The sequence below is a fragment of the Mytilus galloprovincialis genome, chromosome 1 (assembly GCF_965363235.1).
Source record: "Mytilus galloprovincialis chromosome 1, xbMytGall1.hap1.1, whole genome shotgun sequence".
Lineage (NCBI taxonomy): Eukaryota > Metazoa > Mollusca > Bivalvia > Mytilida > Mytilidae > Mytilus > Mytilus galloprovincialis.
In genome coordinates this window covers 57,854,748-57,873,909 of record NC_134838.1, presented here as the reverse complement: position 1 = coordinate 57,873,909, position 19,162 = coordinate 57,854,748, and the positions used below count along the sequence as shown (strand labels likewise).

Sequence of the window (19,162 nt, the reverse complement as noted above, 5' to 3'; positions counted from 1 at the left end):
GCATCCAAATGACTAGTGTATTGGCAGTGTACATGATTTTTTAACACGCCCGGTGTACGTCAGAGCTATACGCTGATGTGTGACGCCAGTGTTAAATTGAGTTGTTAAACCCATTTCCCTAATGGTCAGTTGTGACATTCTCATCGTGTTAAATTAAAAGTTCTGTGAATCGTTGATCTAGTCTGTGTAAATACCAGTATGATTTCATTTGTCCTGTTTCATCGTCAACTTTTACTCCCAACATTTAAAAAACTTTGTATGTTTCAGAATGAAATCTAAATTTGAAAGAACAAATATTTTCAGGTGAAACATGCAAGTGTTTTGTTCATTATTGGAGAAATCACATACGTCTGTTGCAATGGAGGAAATGTACATTGTCTTAACCTTTGAAAGTCATCAATGACATAACAAATAGTTATTAGAAATATGGCAGTACCGGTATCTTTACATGATGCTTGATAAGCCAATCAAATGTACACATTATTCCTATCACTTTACATATCACACTCCCTTCAGAGTTATATGATACAAGAAATAGAAAACGGGTCACAACTGTTAGAGAATATTCTTTCACCAAATACTTACCTTTAATTCTAATACCAAGTCCATCCTATGTTTCCCTAAAGGCATAATATCATTCAGAAGAAGTGCTATTATTATATCTATACCATTACTCTCGTGTAATGCAATGGCATTCTGAAATAAAACAAAATCAAAATCTTCAAATCTTTCAGTAACAAAAGCTTCAAGAAAAATATAAAAAAAATCATTGTCTTTCTTAACACAACCACATTAGACTTTAAAGGAAATGGTTAAGTCAGGAAAAAGCAGGCCGTTTTGCATTCATATTCATTACTTTTTGAATATTTATCAAAAAGTAGTATTGCTCTATGGTCGGCTTTTGATTATATTATATTGATAGACAGTGTCATGTTTTAATGTTCACCTGATTTTCATGGCAAGGTCCTTGGCAGTATTCTGTTAAACTTGATAAAGCTTGGTTAATGAGGTCCACGTTGGTCTCGTTTATGTAGAGACCTAGTAAACCTAATCCACCTGTTGTACTCCCACAAATACAGTCCAAAAACTGTAAGGTCTCACACACAAGATTCAGTGATTTAGTGTGACTTTGATTCCTAAGTAAGTTCTGAAAAGAAAAAAACAAGTATACAAGAAGAAAAGTTTGTTATTATGTCAAACCATTCTCATATAAATAGTGTATACAATGGACATGATACATCTTTTCATAAAATTTACCTTCAATGCTTCACACTTCAAAAATTCTTTCTCAAAACTATAACAACTTATATTATTAAGTTATCAAGTTGTTCCAAAGAGTAATTTCATTCACATAAATAACAGGAATAAAATTACAAAAATTCATATCTTTAAGCTATTAAACTCATAAACAAGAGGAATAGAGCATGTGTTGCTCACTCAGGTCTATGTGTACCTTCAATACTGGACCCTCTCGAACAGAATAGTACATAAAGTTGTATAACTGAAAATTATTCCTGTTTACAGTTTCTCTGAATCATTTTTGGTTTTTGCATGCATAAAACACAAAATAAAGGACAACAAGAATGTGTCCAAAGTACACGGATGCCCCACTCACACTATCATTTTCCATGTTCAATGGACCGTGAAATTGGGTAAAAAATCTAATTTGGCATTAAAATTAGAAAGATCATATCAAAGGGAACATGTGTTCTAAGTTTCAAGTTGATTGGACTTCAACTTCATCAAAAACTACCTTGACCAAAAACTTTAACCCGAAACTCCGACTTTCATTTTCTATGTTCAGTGGACCGTGAAATTGGGGTCAGAACTCTAATTTGACATTAAAATTAGAAAGATCATATCATAAGGAACATATATACTAAGTTTCAGGTTGATTGGACTTTAACTTCATTAAAAACTACCTCGACCAAAAACTTTAACCTGAACCTGGACAGACGAACGAACGAACAGACGGACGGACGAACGGACGCACAGACCAGAAAACATAATGCCCCTCTACTATCGTAGGTGGGGCATAAAAATAACTTTCAACTCCTTTAATGTGTCTACTTTATTGGCAAAAGTTTTCATTCTTTCTAGATTGATAAATCATGCTGTCTTTTTTTTTTAGTTCAAATTGTCTAAATCTTTTATCTTTTCAAGAGTAAAATTTGTAATCAAAGAGCAAGATCTCAAAGATAAGCTATTGACCTACTGTTTCAGCAATGTTTGACTTTTTTGTAGATCTTGTCTTGCTGATCTTGTTTGGTTTTTAAAAAGTTTCTCTCTACCTATTGTAGTTTTATCATTTTCTATGTTCAGTGGACTGTGAAAGTGGGATAAGATCTCTAATTTGGCATTAAAATTAGAAAGATCATATCATAGGGAACATGTTTCCTAAGTTTCAAGTTGATTGGACTTCAACTTCATCAAAAACTACCTTCACCAAAAACTTTAACCTGAAGCGGTACAGACGAACGAACAAACAGACGGACGAAGGGACGTACGAACGAACAGACCGACGAATGGATGCACAGACCAGAAAACATAATGCCCATAAATGGGGCATAAAAACAAAAGTGCACACACTGAAATGTGTCACCTGTTTTACTGACAATTGATTTAATGTTGAAAGTCTTCCAGATAAATTTTTACTACAAGTATCACATATACTTAAACATTTTATAAAATCTGTGACAATGAGATGAAGGTAAGATACATCCTGTTAGACAGACATGTACACCTAACAATCATTCCATTCACTAAATATTATTGACCTACTGCTTCAAATATAGTATTTAACAAGAATGTGTCCCTAGTACACGGATGCCCATCTGCACTATGTAAAACCGTAAAAATGGGGGAAAATCTCTAATTTGGCATTAAAATTAGAAAGATCGTATCATAGGGAACGAGTGTACTAAGTGTCAAGTTGATTGGACCTCAACCAAAAACTTTAACCATAAGTGGGACAGATGAACAAATGGACAGAAGAAAGGACGGATGGATGAACCAACGAACGGACAGACCCACAGACCAGAAAACATAATGCCCATTTATGGGGCATAAACATGGGGCATAATAAAAACAGAACAAAACACAATAAATTGCTTTGCTGAGTGCAGCTGGATATGACCGCAGATGTCCAACCCTGAAAAATTGGGACCAAAATAGACACAATATTCACCCTCGATACAGGTCTGAGTTTAGATTGTAATTAAATTTTTGACACATAATAGGTTTCTGACACAGAATAACTGTAGTCAAAGAACTTCAAATTGATTGTATGATTTGAATTTATATTCAATTTATTGCTTTTGTGCAATACACTATGCTATTGCAAATTGACCCCCCCCCCCCAAAAAAAAAAAACCCAACAACTAATTTTACCCCCCTGTCACTCATCATTTATTTATACATAATTTACAAGCAGTTGAAGGGAGGTAATCAAACAGTGTTCTAGAAATTGATTTGGATTACCTCCCTTACACTGCTTTTAAATTGTCTCAATTGTCCTTTAACAGGAATGTTTTTCCTTTTGTTTTGCCCCTAATTCCTAAATGGTTTCAGCCATAACCCCCAAAGTCAATAATAATCATCCCTTTGTAGTATGGAAACTTATGATATAATTTCAGAGAGTTTTATACACTTGAACACAAGTTATTGTCTGGAAACTACAAAAATGCTTATTTTGGCCCTTTTAAAATTCCTAAGCAGTTGGGACCATAACCCCCAAAATCATTCCCAACCTTCCTTTAGTGGAAATAAATTTTATTGATTTCTATTTACTTATACTAAACTTATTATACGGAAACCATCCGTCTTCGAATGAAGCCGAGAAAGACAAGGACGACAACAACAATGTGATACCAATATACAACCAAAAATGTTTGCAGTCATATAAAAACTTAACATTGACAGATGAACCATGAAAATGAGGTCATGGTCAGATGATACTAGCAAGACAGACCTAAACAATCTTTTCAAACAGCAAATATTGTTGACCTATTGCTTACAGTATCTGAGAAACAGACCTAATCATGGAACTTTAACACTGATATATATAAGGAGGTTGAGGTCTGGTAAACTCTGTCTGACTGACATGTAAACATTGCAAGGAACCCAATTAACAAATGTACAATCCTATAAATCATAATATGACAAAACTAGAGGCTCCCAGGAGCCTGTGTCGCTCACATGATATTTTTGTTTACAATTGATGCATGAAATAATGCAACTGTTATACTTTTGCTGTAGTTTCCGAGATACAAGTCAACCAGGTGCTCAACAGGGCGCAGCTTTATACAACCACAGAGGTCGAACCCGGAACAGTTGGGGCAAGTATGGATACAACACTCAATTTGATACAGCTCTGAATTTGGATTGTGATCAAATTTTTGACATAACATGGGTTTCTGACACAAAACAAATGTCAAGATCTTACAATTCTATTACACAATATTGTGCAATTAAAGATTTCTTCTTCAAACTTTTCAAAGATTTGGAATTTGGAAAAAAATAAATTGAAAACTACTACCACCCCCCCTTTTTTTTTGCAGTTGACATTTCTTGATATATAATTTACAATTTGTGTAAGGAAGGTAAATCCGAACATACCCAAATTGTTTGTTAAATGTTTTTGAATTACCTCCTTTTACTGCTAATAAATTGTCTTGATTGTCCATTGACCATGAAAACCTAGTTTTTCCCCTTTTTTTGCCCCTAATTCCAAAATATATTGAGCCATAACCCCCAAAAATCAATACTAACCATCCCCTCATGGTATAGCAACTTGTGGTATAATTTCAGAGAGATTCTTAAACACAAGTTATTGTTTGAAAACTACAAAAATGCTTTTTTTGGGCCCCCTTTTTGGGCCCTTATTTCTGAATTATTGGGACCATAACCCCCAAAATCAATCCCAACCTTCCTAAGTGGTATTGAACCTTCTGGTTACAAATTTATGGAGATCCATTCACTATAAAACTAAAGTTATTGTTTGACACTAAATGCGTCTTCGGACGACGATGATGAAGCAAACGACATGATAGCATTATACGACGCAAAAAAAAATTTGCAGTCATATAAAAACTGCATTTTCCCCCTATTTTTAGCCATGTCGGTAATGATGGTTGGCAGGCAGGGTCATCGGACGTATTTTTAACCAGATGCTCCACAGGGCGCAGCTTTATACGACCGCAGAGGTTGAACCCTGAACGGTTGGGGCAAGTATGGACACAACATTCAAGCTGGATTCAGCTCTAAATTTGGACTGTGATTAAAAAGTTGACACAGCATAGGTTTCTGACACAGATTGAATGTGGTCTAATGAACTTAAAATATTTTTTTTGCCTTTGAGCAATTCACTATGCTGTTGAATATTAATCCTCTCAAAAAAATGTTTGAAGAAATTTTCTTTTTATTTATGAAATCTGGAATGAGTAAAATTTCACATCCCCCTTTCCCTTTTTCCAAAACTGATCTCAATTCAAATTTCTAATGGAGTTTGCAACAATAACTACTCATTTAAATACATCATAAAATATTAAAATGTAAAATAAAGTGCTTGTTATCACTGAATGGTAAAGATTGTTTTAATTTATCAGTTGGTAGTAAATGTGAATATACATTGTTATTTCTTGCTATTGCGCAATACTGTGCAATTGAAAATATTTGCTATTGCACAATACTGTTTAAGTTTAATTTTGGACCCTTTGGACTTTAATGGACCTTAATATAAACCAATTTGAAAACAGGACCAAAAATTAAGAATCTACATACACAGTAAGATTCAGCATATCAAATAACCCCAATTATTCAATTTTTGATGAAATCAAACAAAGTTCAATTTTGGACCCTATGGGCCCCTTATTCCTAAACTGTTGGGACCAAAACTCCCAAAATAAACCCAACCTTCCTTTTATGGTCATAAACCTTGTGTTTAAATTTCATAGATTTCTATTTACTTGTACTAAAGTTATGGTGCGAAAAACCAAGAATAATGCTTATTTGGACCCCTTTTTGGCCCCTAATTCCTAAACTGTTGGGACCTCAACTCCCAAAATCAATCCCTACCTTCCTTTTGTGGTCATAAACCTTGTTTTTAAATTTCATTGATTGCTATTCACTTATACTAAAGTTATTGTGCAAAAACCAAGAATAATGCTTATTTGGGCCCTTTTTTGGCTCCTAATTCCTAAACTGTTGGAACCAAAACTCCCAAAATCAATCCCAACCTTCCTTTTGTGGTCATAAACCTTGTGTCAAAATTTCATAGATTTCTATCTACTTAAACTAAAGTTATAGTGCGAAAAACCAAGAAAATGCTTATTTGGGCCCTTTTTGGCCCCTAATTCCTAAAATGTTGGGACCAAAACTTCCAAAATCAATCCCAACCTTCCTTTTGTGGTCATAAACCTTGTGTTAAAATTTCATAGATTTCTATTTACTTTTGCTAAAGTTATAGTGCGAAAACTAAAAGTATTCGGACAACAAAGACGAAGCAGACGACGATGCCAATGTGATACCAATATACGACCAAAAATTTTTCAATTTTTGCGGTCGTATAAAAACTAAATACCCTAATGCTTGTGGCCAAGTTTGGTTCAATTTGTCTCAATTGTTTCTGAATGCTTTGGTTTCAAAGATATAAGCCAAAATCTACATTTTACCCCTATGCTCTATTTTTAGGGCCATATGAGCTAAATAGTACAATAATTTCCTATTTTTCATGAACAAAAACTCATAACTCCTAAATATAAAATCTAAAATTTATAAAAATCGGAAGGGAGCTTACATCAATGTTTAAACAATTCACCGAAGTTTCATGAAAATTGCTTAAAGTGTTTTTGAGTTATTGTCACAGATGTTGAAGACCGATAGAATATCATAATATGTTCCATAAATGGTTATATAAAAATGATAACATTCCTTATTTACTAATAATTACTCATTTAAGAAGTTGACCTACAGTTTTGATAAAAAAAACACAGTACCCTGGTCCCAATATTTTGTACCTTCTTTGTCATCTTTTAGATTTTCTCCGTCTACTTGTATTCTTTATAATATATTTTTAGCAATGCAGGCCATGTTGCTTTGCAGGGTCATTGGACACATTTGCAAACTAGATATCCCAAAGATGATTGAGGCCGAGCTTGGCAAAATTTAGCCCAGTGGTTTTAGAGAATTTTAGAAAAGTGATCGATGGATGAGAAAAGCTCAAATGATCATTTTATATCATTATTTATTGTATCTAGTCATTTTTTAAAGTAACATTTCTGTAAAATATAGACAATGCAATTTCAAATAGGAACTCCACTAAAACCTTAAACCTGTGCCATCTTGAACATGTTGAGCCTTGCACATAAAGTTTAAAAAAAAATTATATCCTAAAATAAAAAGTTCACATGTACTTGTATTTTTAGTGATGTCTAAACACAAAGTTCTGAGGCATATTTCACCATTAATATGTCCAAATTCCTTAGAGTATAAATTTTTGTAATACCCCTTCCTTTACTTTGAGAATTTAATTTGACCACTGTAATGAAATATAGATGTCATATCTTGGTGTGGTTTGTGAATCAGCTAAATTGACAAAGTAATATCTTTAAATAACTAGCAAAACAGGAAAAACAGATAATTCTATAAGCAAATTCAACAAGAATGTGTCCCAAGTACACGGATGCCCCATCCGCACTATCATTTTCTATGTTTAGTGGACCGTAAAAATGGGATAAAATCTTCAATTTGGCATTAAAATTAGAAAGATCATATCATAGGGAACATGTTTGCTCAGTTTCAAGTTGATCGGACTTCAACTTCATAAAAAACTACCTCGACCAAAAACTTTAACCAAAACTTTAACCTGAAACGGGACAGATAGACGAATTAAACAAACGGACGCACAGACCAGAAAACATAATGCCCATAAATGGGGCATAAAAAATGCTGATATGTACTGTCTAGTCATGTAATTGAACCTGAAAATTCTAATTGTACTAATATTACCCTAAACCTGGAAAGACTTGTTCAATACATGGAATATCTTCATATAATATGGACTAGACGTTATACCTGTAGTTCTCGATTATGATTTTCACATAGGAGCTGCAGGAATCTAAGGATTGGTCTCATCATTGCAACATTTGGTGTCAGTTTCTTGTCTTCTTTTTCTTTAGTCTGCTTATCTACAGCATCCTCTTGACCTGCAACATGACCTCTCTGAAGGTCATCAGGTTCCTCAGATTGTTTATTCTGTCTTGTTTTAAATTTTATACCTCCTACTGAGTCCTCCTCATACTCTTGTCTTCTACCTGTAAGTCATATAAAGAGATTTAGTTAGATTTTTTCTTTTTACTACATGTATTGAAAATATCCACCCTGATTTTATAACGGAATTTAGAAATGTAAAAGGTGATGGAAGATGTTATTCCTCAAGATTTACTATGTGAATAATTTTAATACAAAAATCAAAAGGTCATCTAGCAATCTTGAATCAGCCATCTAGTTTAAATCTGAGTTTGTTGAAAGCACTTAGTAAGTTGTCTCAGTGGACATTGTAAAAGGGCACAACAAACAAAACCTGATGTTTTTCTAGTGTCATTTTCTTTAAAAAAAAAAAAAGCAACAATGATTCAAATGGTATAGTTGCATATACAATTCATGAAAAACACTTAAGCAATTTCCATCACCATACCCTGATTAAATCTAGATTTTAGTAAAGAGGAGGACATTAAATTACAATGAACTATCTACCCTATAAATCATATCTAAATTCATGGAGCATAAAAAGTTGATTCAAGTTTTACAACTGTAATACTGGGTATTAATATATAATTAAATATTGCAAGGGTTACAAGTAAACCATAGTTCTTCCTTGATGGTTATGTTATATTGAATACTTCAAAACATTATAAAGGTTTTTTTTAGCAATAAAAATTTTACATTTATTTAAATCTAAGACAACGCTATGTGCTTATCTATCCCTTTGAAAACATTTTTTATAAACATGGAATATGATAACAATGTATTTTTTTTAAAACTTAAATGTATCAAAGATATATGCTTGATGTTATATTTTGTGCTGTAATTTTTTATAAATATCCATTTGTTACTTTTTAGTGATCTTTAGTTTGCAACAAGACTTATAGATTTTTTTTAGGATTCTTTTTTCTTTCTTGAAATTCTGTACAAATTTAATCTTGCCATTGTACAGGATCATGTTTCCTGTAGTTTTTGGATCTGTGTCATCCTGTGTGATCATAAACGATTAGTGAACTTCAACTGTTAACAAGTGTGCAAATCAAAAGATAATCAGACAAGGTTAAAATAAAAAATAACAGATAAATGATAGTCCATAAAACTACACAGAAAAAGAAAAGTTGAGCAACATGAGTAGGCTCCACACAATAACAATAAAAAGTGTGAACTTAAAGTGTTGGTACTAAATATGTGTGAACTAGGAGACATAGACATATAACTATTATCTGTGAGGTGATCAATCTTTACCTCTGCCTCTCTTCAGTCCTCCAGTAGCATCTTTAGTTTGTAATTCTTTCTGCTCATCACTTCTTTTTTCTCCATCGCTGGTATTAACTGTTACGGTTGATTTAATCTCCTCGCTTGCTTTAAACATCTTGTTGTAAAATACTTTGAAAAATACATCAGAGTTTTTGTCTTTTAGCAACCTGTTGTAAACAGATCTCTGAAATGAAGATTGAAGCTGAATCATGAAAACATTCAAATCATATGCATTTTCTTTTATGTTTAAAACAATATACTGGTAGGGTCTTAATCTTATCAGCTCATTTTTTTTTATGTGTTTTTAAATAAGGATAAAAAAAACCAAGTTTACAATGCTTTAAACAAATCAGTAACTTTGTATGGAAAGAAAATATTTATATCTAGTCATTTGAAAGTCACAGATTGGCATTTATAAAATAAGTATGAATATTATTGTAAGTCAGCAGGTCAGCAATTTTAAAAGTCAATTAATTTGAAAGTGAAGAAATAAAAGAAATACATTAGTATTTAGTTGACTCCAGGTTGGCATTTACTAAAATCCAAACAGAGCTACTATAATGTAAAAAATCATTCTAGTGTTGACCTGTCCATCAACATATAAGAGCTATTACATTGATTGGTTTTACAAATAATTGTTGACTACTGAACCTGCAGACTTATCAAGCTGAATACATTCCAGTGCTAATTTCATCACCAACTTATAAAAACTTGATAGATTTTGGTTTCAACAGATTTTGCCTATGAAATATTTCGAAAGGTAATAAAAACTAAAAAAAAGACTAATACGATTTTTAAACTGACAATGGTTGCCATTTCATTATATACTGATTATAACAAACAAGTATGAAATTTTTAATTAACTCATCATAACCAAAGAAAATGAAAGTAATACAACTATTGTTAGCTATTTCTTTAACAACACAGTACTGTCAGTTGTTTAAAATGATGAGGTGAATCAAACATAACAATAGTGTACACACTGAAATGTCCTACCATGATTGATTTTTATTGACAGTTATAAAGATAAAGTTTTCACTACAAAAATCAAATAAAATTAACATTATCAGATGAACCCTGCCAATCTGACATGTGTGAACCTTACAATCATCCCATACATTAAACATAGAGGAACTGTTACTTAGAAGATCCAAGAAAGTAACAGAACCATGAAAACTTAACACAGACAAATAAACCATGAAAATAAAGACAAGGTCAAATGATATATATAAGTCAGACAGACATGTACACGTTACAATCATTCTATGTACCAAATATAGTTGACCTATTGCTTATAATAAGAGATAGTTGACCTATTACTTATAGTTAAGTTTCTAAGAAACAGACCTAACATGGAAAACTTTAACATTGACCAATGAACCATGAAAATGAGGTCAAGATCAGATGAACCATGCCAGACAGACATGTACAGCTTACAATCCTTCCATACAACACTTATTTAGTTGACCTATTGCTTATGGTTTAAGAAAACAGACTTAACACTGAACAATGAACCGTGAAAATGAGGTCAAGGTCAAATAAAACCTGTGAGACTGACATGTACATCATTAAATATTTCCAGGCACCAAATATAGTTGACCTATTGCATATAGTACAAATGTATTAGTAAAAATAGACCAAAACTCAAAAACTTATTTTTGACTACTGAGCCATAAACATGAGGTCAAGGTCAGATGACACCTGCTAGTTGGACATGTATACCTAACAATTATTCCATACATCAAATAAAGTAGACCTATTACATACAGTATAAGAAAAACAGACCGAAAAAACAAAAACTTAACTATAACCACTGAACCATGAACATGAAGTATAGGTCAGATGACACCTACCAGTTGAACATGTACATCTTACAATCCTTCCATACATTGAATATACCTGTACTAGACCTATTGCTTATAGTATCTGAGATAGGGTTTTCAACCACCAAAACCGAGGTCAAGTAAAAACTGCCTGACTGGCATGAAGACCTTTCAAGGTACACACATACCAAATAAAGTTATCCTATTACTCATAATAAGTGAGAAATTAACTTTCCAATAAAATCTTAACTTTTTTTTTTAAGCAGTCACTGAACCATGAAAATGAGGTCAAGGACAATGAACATGTGACAGACGGAAACAAAAGGCATCTACATACAAAGTATGAAGCATCCAGGTCTTCCACGTTCTAAAATATAAAGCTTTTAAGAAGTAAGTTAACGCAACCGCCACTGTCCCCGCCAGTTCAATATTCCTATGTCGAGCTATCTGCAACTAAAGTTGCAGGCTCGACAAAACTAAAGTTGACCAAATAACTGCGAAAATAAGGTCAAGGTCAGATAAAACCTGTCTGACTAACATGTACAACTTACAATCTTTCCATACATCACATATAGTTGACCTCCTACTTATTAAGGACTGAATCAAACAACTTCAACCTGATACATGAAATGAGGTTTTGGTCATGTGAACCCAGGAGATTGGACATGTAGAGTTTGAAAGGAACCCATATACCAAATATAGCTATCGTATACTCAAAATAAGTGAGCAATTCTCATCACAAAACAAATCTATATCCTTTTCCGTAAGCAGTCACTGAACCATGAAAATGAGTTCCAGGACAATGACACACGAAAACATATTTTATAGTATTTAAACATTAGACTTTTCTACACTTTACACAAATATTCCACATTCAAAACTAAAAGACATATTGAAAGAGTTGGTATTGCTTTGTTTCATAAAAAATAATGGCCAATGTAGATACAAGTATCTTGTCTTAGGGAGGGATAAATCCTACTTTGTAAAGGATCACACTGATTCAAATTGATTTCTTGATTGACAACATATTTGTTATGTTCGGAGGACATGTTTTCAACAGACTGTTGGCATTCCAATGAGAACCAATTGTGCCCCTCTTCTTGCCGACTTGTTTCTTTATTATAATGAGGCTTCATACATAAGAAGTTAGCAATATCCTTTAACTTTACTTTCCGCTATATATATGATGTTCTCTCAGTAAATAGTTCAAAATTTGGTGACTATGTAGAGATAAAGGATACAACAGATACAGTTAAGTCGGCCTCATATCTTGAATTACATCTAGAAATTGACACTGAAGGTCGGTTAAAAACAAAACTTTATGACAAAAGAGATGATTTCAACTTTACAATAGTGAACTTTCCATTTCTAAGTAGCAACATTCCAGCAGCACCTGCATACAGGGTATATATCTCCCAATAGATACGATATTCCATTGCCTGTATTTCCTATCATGATTTTTTTGATAGAGGGTTGCTGCTCACAAATGGTGAAGTTGAAATCATCCCTCCATTATGGAATAACCGTTTCACAGATGATAACGATATTTGTTCCTTTCTACGTCATAACTACAATCCCCTTCCCTTTCATGAATGTGACCTACTGAATAAGACTATTTACCGGATTTGTTATAACATGAGCAACACGATGGGTGAAACATGTGGAGCAGGATCTGCTTACCCTTCCGGAGCACCTGAGATCACCCCCAGTTTTTGGTGGGGTTCCTGTTGCTTATTCTTTAGTTTTATATGTTGTGTCATGTATACTATTGTTTGTCTATTTGTCTTTTTCATTTTTAGCCATGGCGTTGTGTCAGTTTATTTTCGATTTATGACTTTGACTGTCCCTCTGGTATCTTTCGTCCCTCTTTTATACAAATAGTTTATGCTCTTGATATCAGATTTTAATCCCTATGTTTGAAAGTTGCAGATGACACAAAAATGAACAAGTTTGAGACTGGATACAAGTTCAGTCAACCCTGTATTAAGGAGTCAATTATGAGAAATATCAAAGAGAAAAATTAATATTCCATCATCTACCTTGACTGGGATTGCAGCAATTTATTAAATATTAATATTGGAGTGACATAAAAAAAAATGACAGATTGCTGTTTGTAAACTTGCAGAAAATATTCTGTCCTATCATGCAATATGAGTTGGTGGTTGCATGGATGTTTTATTATAACAAGATTTACAACACATGGCATTCTTGACCTTGAAATTCATTTAAAAGAAACCAATTCTCATCTGTTTCTACACAGAAATAGCTGTCACTCACAGCATGTATTCAGAGGATTTATTAAAGGTGAAGCAATATGGCAAATTAGAAACACAAGTGACAATAACAAATTAATAAACAATCTAACTAACTTCAAAGTGAAATTATTAGATAGGGGTTATGATAATGTGGAAATAGATGATAGTATTACTGATGCTTTATCAATTGACTGTACTGAATTACTACAACGAAACAAATCAAAAGAAAAACTCAAAAGAAAAACGAAATATTCCATTAGGCCACACCAATTTAATTTCTTGTTCTACGGATTTTTGGACTAAAAAATTTGGGGTGAGCGAGCGATTTGAAAATTTTAATACAAAAATTAGTGTTGTTAAATCCTACACTTTTGCCTAACCGGTTACTCTTATAATCGTTCAACCGATTAACCGGTTAACCGGTAGTTTAAGTTAATGTTTGAAGGCCTTATCAATAGTACCCTACACATGGATATAAAAAGATGTGGTATGAGTGTCAATGTGACTACATTCCATCCAAGTCATACATTTACGTTTTTATAATACGATGAATTGAAGTTTGGCTTTTGGTTTTATAAGGCTTGTCTGTGAAGATTCCTGTCGAAGTTTGACTTTTAATAATTAAATACACGATATCAACTATGGCGTTTGTACTAACTTCAAATTGAAAAATAAAAAAGCGTCTTTATCTCGTAGAATTAAATATGTCTGAAACCGATGATTCTTCCATTTTGTCTTGTTGTCTCAGAAAATAATGTGCGGTGTTTCAATTAAAATTGATTAATCCTGATATTTTTACGATCAAGTATACATTGATTACATTCGTGTTGGTTTGCTTTTTACAGTTTTTGAGGTAGCATTTAGTTTAAAGTATGACAAAGACTTGCACGACGGAGATTGCACATTCAGATGTAGCTCTACACAATATAATATCAAAAATGAAATAATGAAGTAAATCTTAAAATTTAATCGTATTACTGATTAAAAATTACTGTTAAAAAAACATGAAACTAATTATGTTTCCTTAAGATCTTGCCCCGAGCTAAGAGACAAGTTCTAATTAATTTTATATTTTAGATTAACAATACCAATCAATATATATACTGGACAATTGATCCGTCAAATTAATTACAACGACGACAATTTTTTAAGAAAACACAAATATTTAATGATTTCAATACAAATTTATATCAAATCTATTAAAATTGAAAAAAAGTCCTGTTAACCGGTTAGCGTTTTTGGCATTCGGTATTCGGTCGTTTGAACGTTTGAACGGTTAACCGGTTAACCGTTGACAACACTTAATATTTTATTTGCAAATTTTTGAGGCGAAGCTTGAAAAGTAAAGGCGAGCGATTATAATTTTTTTTTGTAAACATAAAATAGTAGGTTTTGACAATATTAAGACTTGATTTATTACTTGTACTTTGACATTTCTTTAATTTCTGAAGTTTTTTTCCCCTGTTCACCAAGAAATAATTAAATCTGGTTTATGTATGTGTGACTGACAATGAGACAATTCTCCATCCAAGTCATAATCAGTTTGGGGGCAACCCCTTAATGTTATAAATATCCCTTTTACATGTTTTATGAGGGATCAATATAAGTTATAATATATTTGTTTGTACAAAAGGGCTCATATTTTCTCAAAGAACTATATATCTATCTGGTATTTGATGGTCAAAACATGTCCAAGAATTTTGTAATATTCCTGGACCAATGTTAAATTAACACATTTACTTTAACAGTTAATATCATTCAAAATAAGTCATGTAAGTGGACCCTTTTAGAAAAAAGTTGTTTAAAATATGATGTAACTCTCCTCTCTTTGAGTACAAAATTCTAAGTTTTCAAAGGTTTTGTATAGAAGTATTTCTATTTTCTGTTTTACATCAGTAAAATGACCCCTTTTCTGAGGGAAGGTTGTTCTCAACCTGATAATAACAAACACAGGTCAAAGTACGGCCTTTTACACAGGGCTTTCATACATACCAAACAGCAAGCTATCAAGGACCCCAAAATTATTAGCGTACACAATTTGAACAGGAAAACCAACGATCTAATTTATATATCCAAACGGGAAAATACCAATGAACAACATCAACAACGATAACTACTGAACGACAGGCCCCTAAATCAATCAGGACAGGTGCATAAACATGCAGCGGCTATGGATAGTTTTGTTTCGCCAGCATACAATATAATTGCAATTGAAGGCAAATCCTTCAGAAGTTCTTTGTACTTTATTCTAACAACGAACATTTTTTGATAGGGAATATAAGTAAGAGGGAAAGAAACCAATTTTTTGTTCTTTACAGGTATTTCCGCTGTCATAAATTTATATCGGACACTCCCACTTTGGATACATAGGTTTCATGCTGAAACAAATATTCCCATAGATATTTACACAGTGTGATGGGGTGCTTTTATGTTTAAAATCGTGACTGTGATTTTAAAAACAAATGTTGATATCTTTTTATAATATTTACAAAACAAAAACGGTGCGGGAAATGGACATGATTACATTTCCGGATGTGGGAAGCGGGAAAATAAAAAAAAAATAAAAAATACTGTTTTGAAAAAAATAGGTGCGGGCGGGTCAGTCGAACAAGGAATCAAATTGGTGTGGCCTTAGTTTTAATAACCAAATATAATCCATATATACGTAAAATAAAGAAACGTATAATGAAACACTGGCATCATCATTTAATACAGTTTGACGAAGATTGTGTACAAATATTCAATACCACACCAATAGTTGCGTATAGCAAACATAAAAGTAGTGGAGATATGCTTAGTAGAATAAAGTTCTTTAATGACTTTAACATCAAATTGATAGTTGGACCCCTGATGATGGCATATCTGTCATAATAACTAGATCTATTGAAGAAGAATTAAAATATATCTCTATGTACATGAATAATTTTCATATTTGATTATTTCAAATAAAGCATCTTAAAATGACCATCTAAAGCTTAACTGCCGAAACACTAAAATGGTGTAGGGTCCTATCATGCAAATTTATTATAAGGGATGTGTGGTTGCATTGGTGTTTTATTATAACAAAACACTATATATGTTGTAATATTCTTGGAGAGAAAAGTTGGTGAACCTGTTTTCAGACAGTGATTGCTGAAAGGTGACTGTCAATGCAGTTTGACTGTTACTGCAACAATTCAAAATGGCGATGTGAACCAGTGATCTTCAAACAAAATGATCTAGTGTAGGAATAGTTAGAACTAACCTGAATAACTGGGTTACCACCTTCCAACAATGCAATGCCAAGTTCCACGGTTTCCTGAAATATTTTGCTGTTAGTTTCTTTCATTATCAAATCAACAATCAAATCTGCTGCTCCTTCTTTGGCTAAATGGCACTGAAAAAAAAAGAGTATAAGATCATTTTAATGTGAGCTCTAGTTATATTTGGTATGTGCCTGTCCCAAGTCAGAAGCCTGTAGTTCAGTGGTTGAAAGAAAAATGTCCTTTAGAAAAGTAGGAACAATTCTGTATCTACATCTTTGTCTTTTTAGTGACCAGATGGTCCCCAAAGCCTATAATTTACAGGTAATAAACTTTATCTATTTGTCTAAATCTTCCTACCTGAATATCATAAAGACTCATTCTTTCTCTACCAAACATGCTGGATCTTGAATTGTTATCAGCACCAGGTCTTCCAGACAAAGCCAGTTTATTTCCACCATCTCTTTGTCCCCTCATTGGTGCCTTTTCATAATACTTTGTCAACAGACATTGCCTTAGAGCCTCTCCCTGTTACAACAATTAAAACAAAAACTAGATGAAGTTATTTTGAGACATTGATGTAAATATATGTTAAGCTATTACTGCTACGACCTCAATTAGAAACCATTTAAGTATATTAAAAAAACATTTAAGGATGATCCAAATGTTCAAAGTATGAGTTCAATAATATAATATGTTTATATTGTACTGATAAAACATATTATATACTGCTATGGAAGTTAGTCTTTATGAATTCAAATGAGAAACATATTTAAAGCAACCCAAATACAGACAAATTAGTTAAAAGGGGAAACATAATAAATGATGATTCCCAAAAAAGGTTTGTAAAAAATAGACATAATCAGGCGCGTAGCTCCCTATACGCTAACACGCAGTTGCGTGCACATCGATTCGGCATGCAAAAAAAAAATGGCAAAATAAAAAGGAGTAGGTCCGGTAAGGACCGATTTTGGCCTCAAATTTCAGGTTCATCTAAAGAAAGTTTTTTGACACTTTTTAAACACTTAAGTGTCTACTTCAATTGATTCGATTAGTTTATGTAAAAGATTTTAACTGATTTAGTCATAAAAAACGTTCTGATTCAAGCTTAAATACGAAAAATCTATAAAATATGCCAAAAAACGTCACTTTTCAGGTGGTTTTTGTCAAAAATGAAAGTGGCCGCATCCGTGTTCATCCTCAACCTTTATATATGTTTTGTATTATCATCAAATACAACTTCGGTTTCAAAGTAATGAATGAACACGAATGCGGCCACTTTCATTTTAGACGGAAACCGTCTAAAAATTAACCAAAATGCTAAAATTTTGAAGATTTCAGTAATTTAGCATGACTTAATGATGCTAGTACGCGATATGTGTGCATTGCATTGTCAAAAACAGCCCATATTTATGTAGCAGAAGCATTATACTTTCCAAAATATAGCTTAAAGATTGCATTTTCACAATTTTGTAAAACTGCTATATTTTTAGGCCAAAAAGGGGTCTTACTGAACCTACTCCTTTATAGAATAAATGTCAAAGAAAACACCTATGTTGTCACTTTTTTATGATAAGAGAACTGGAGAGTGGAGTCGCGTCTAGTATTATTAGAAAATCGCTTCTTTGCGCTGTATCTGCTTCATCGTGTTGTAAGAATTATAACAAACGAACAAAGGAGTAGGTCCGGTAAGGCCCCTTTTTGGCCCAAAAATATAACAGTTTTACAAAATTGTTAAAATGTAAACTTTCAGTTATTTATTGGACAGTTGAATGCTTCTGCTACATAAATATGGGCTGTTTTTGACAATACAATGCACATATATCGGGTTGTAGCACCATTAAATCATGCTAAATTACTGAAATCTTCAAAATTCTATCATTTTAGTTAAATTTTAGACGGTTTCCGTGTAAAACGAAAGTGGCCGCATTCGTGTTCATCCTTAATATTGCAATGTAAGTTGTATTTTATGATAATACATAAAATATATAAAGGTTGTGGATGAACATGGATGCGGCCACTTTCATTTTTGACAAAAACAATCTGAAAAGTGACGTTTTTTGGCATATTTGAGAGATTTTTCATATTTGAGCTTCAATCGGATCGTTTTTTATGACTAAATCAGTTAAAATCTTTCACATAAACTAATTGAATCAAGTGAAATAGACACTTAAGTGTTTAAAAAGTGGTCAAAATCTTTCGTCAGATGAAACTGAAATTTGAGGCCAAAATGAGTCCTTACCGGACCTACTTCTTTCAACATTGTCTGAGACAGTACGAAACTGACCCGGCATGTAATTTTGACGAATTCAATTGGGAGGTT

The 19,162-nt window shown here is 32.7% G+C and overlaps 1 protein-coding gene across 3 annotated transcripts in view; it reads right to left on the bottom strand.

Annotated features, from left to right (window-relative positions):
• LOC143079481 (inositol 1,4,5-trisphosphate-gated calcium channel ITPR1-like) overlaps nt 1-19,162 on the bottom strand; it is a 283,048-nt gene that overhangs the window by 40,979 nt on the left and 222,907 nt on the right. For all 3 annotated transcript variants that reach the window (XM_076254840.1, XM_076254849.1, XM_076254857.1), the window contains 6 exons: nt 17,200-17,367; nt 16,842-16,973; nt 9,508-9,703; nt 8,074-8,312; nt 947-1,147; nt 586-696 (listed from right to left, as the gene is read on the bottom strand). In XM_076254840.1, coding sequence (XP_076110955.1) covers nt 586-696; nt 947-1,147; nt 8,074-8,312; nt 9,508-9,703; nt 16,842-16,973; nt 17,200-17,367 — 1,047 coding nt within the window. The remainder of the gene's footprint in view (nt 1-585; nt 697-946; nt 1,148-8,073; nt 8,313-9,507; nt 9,704-16,841; nt 16,974-17,199; nt 17,368-19,162) is intronic.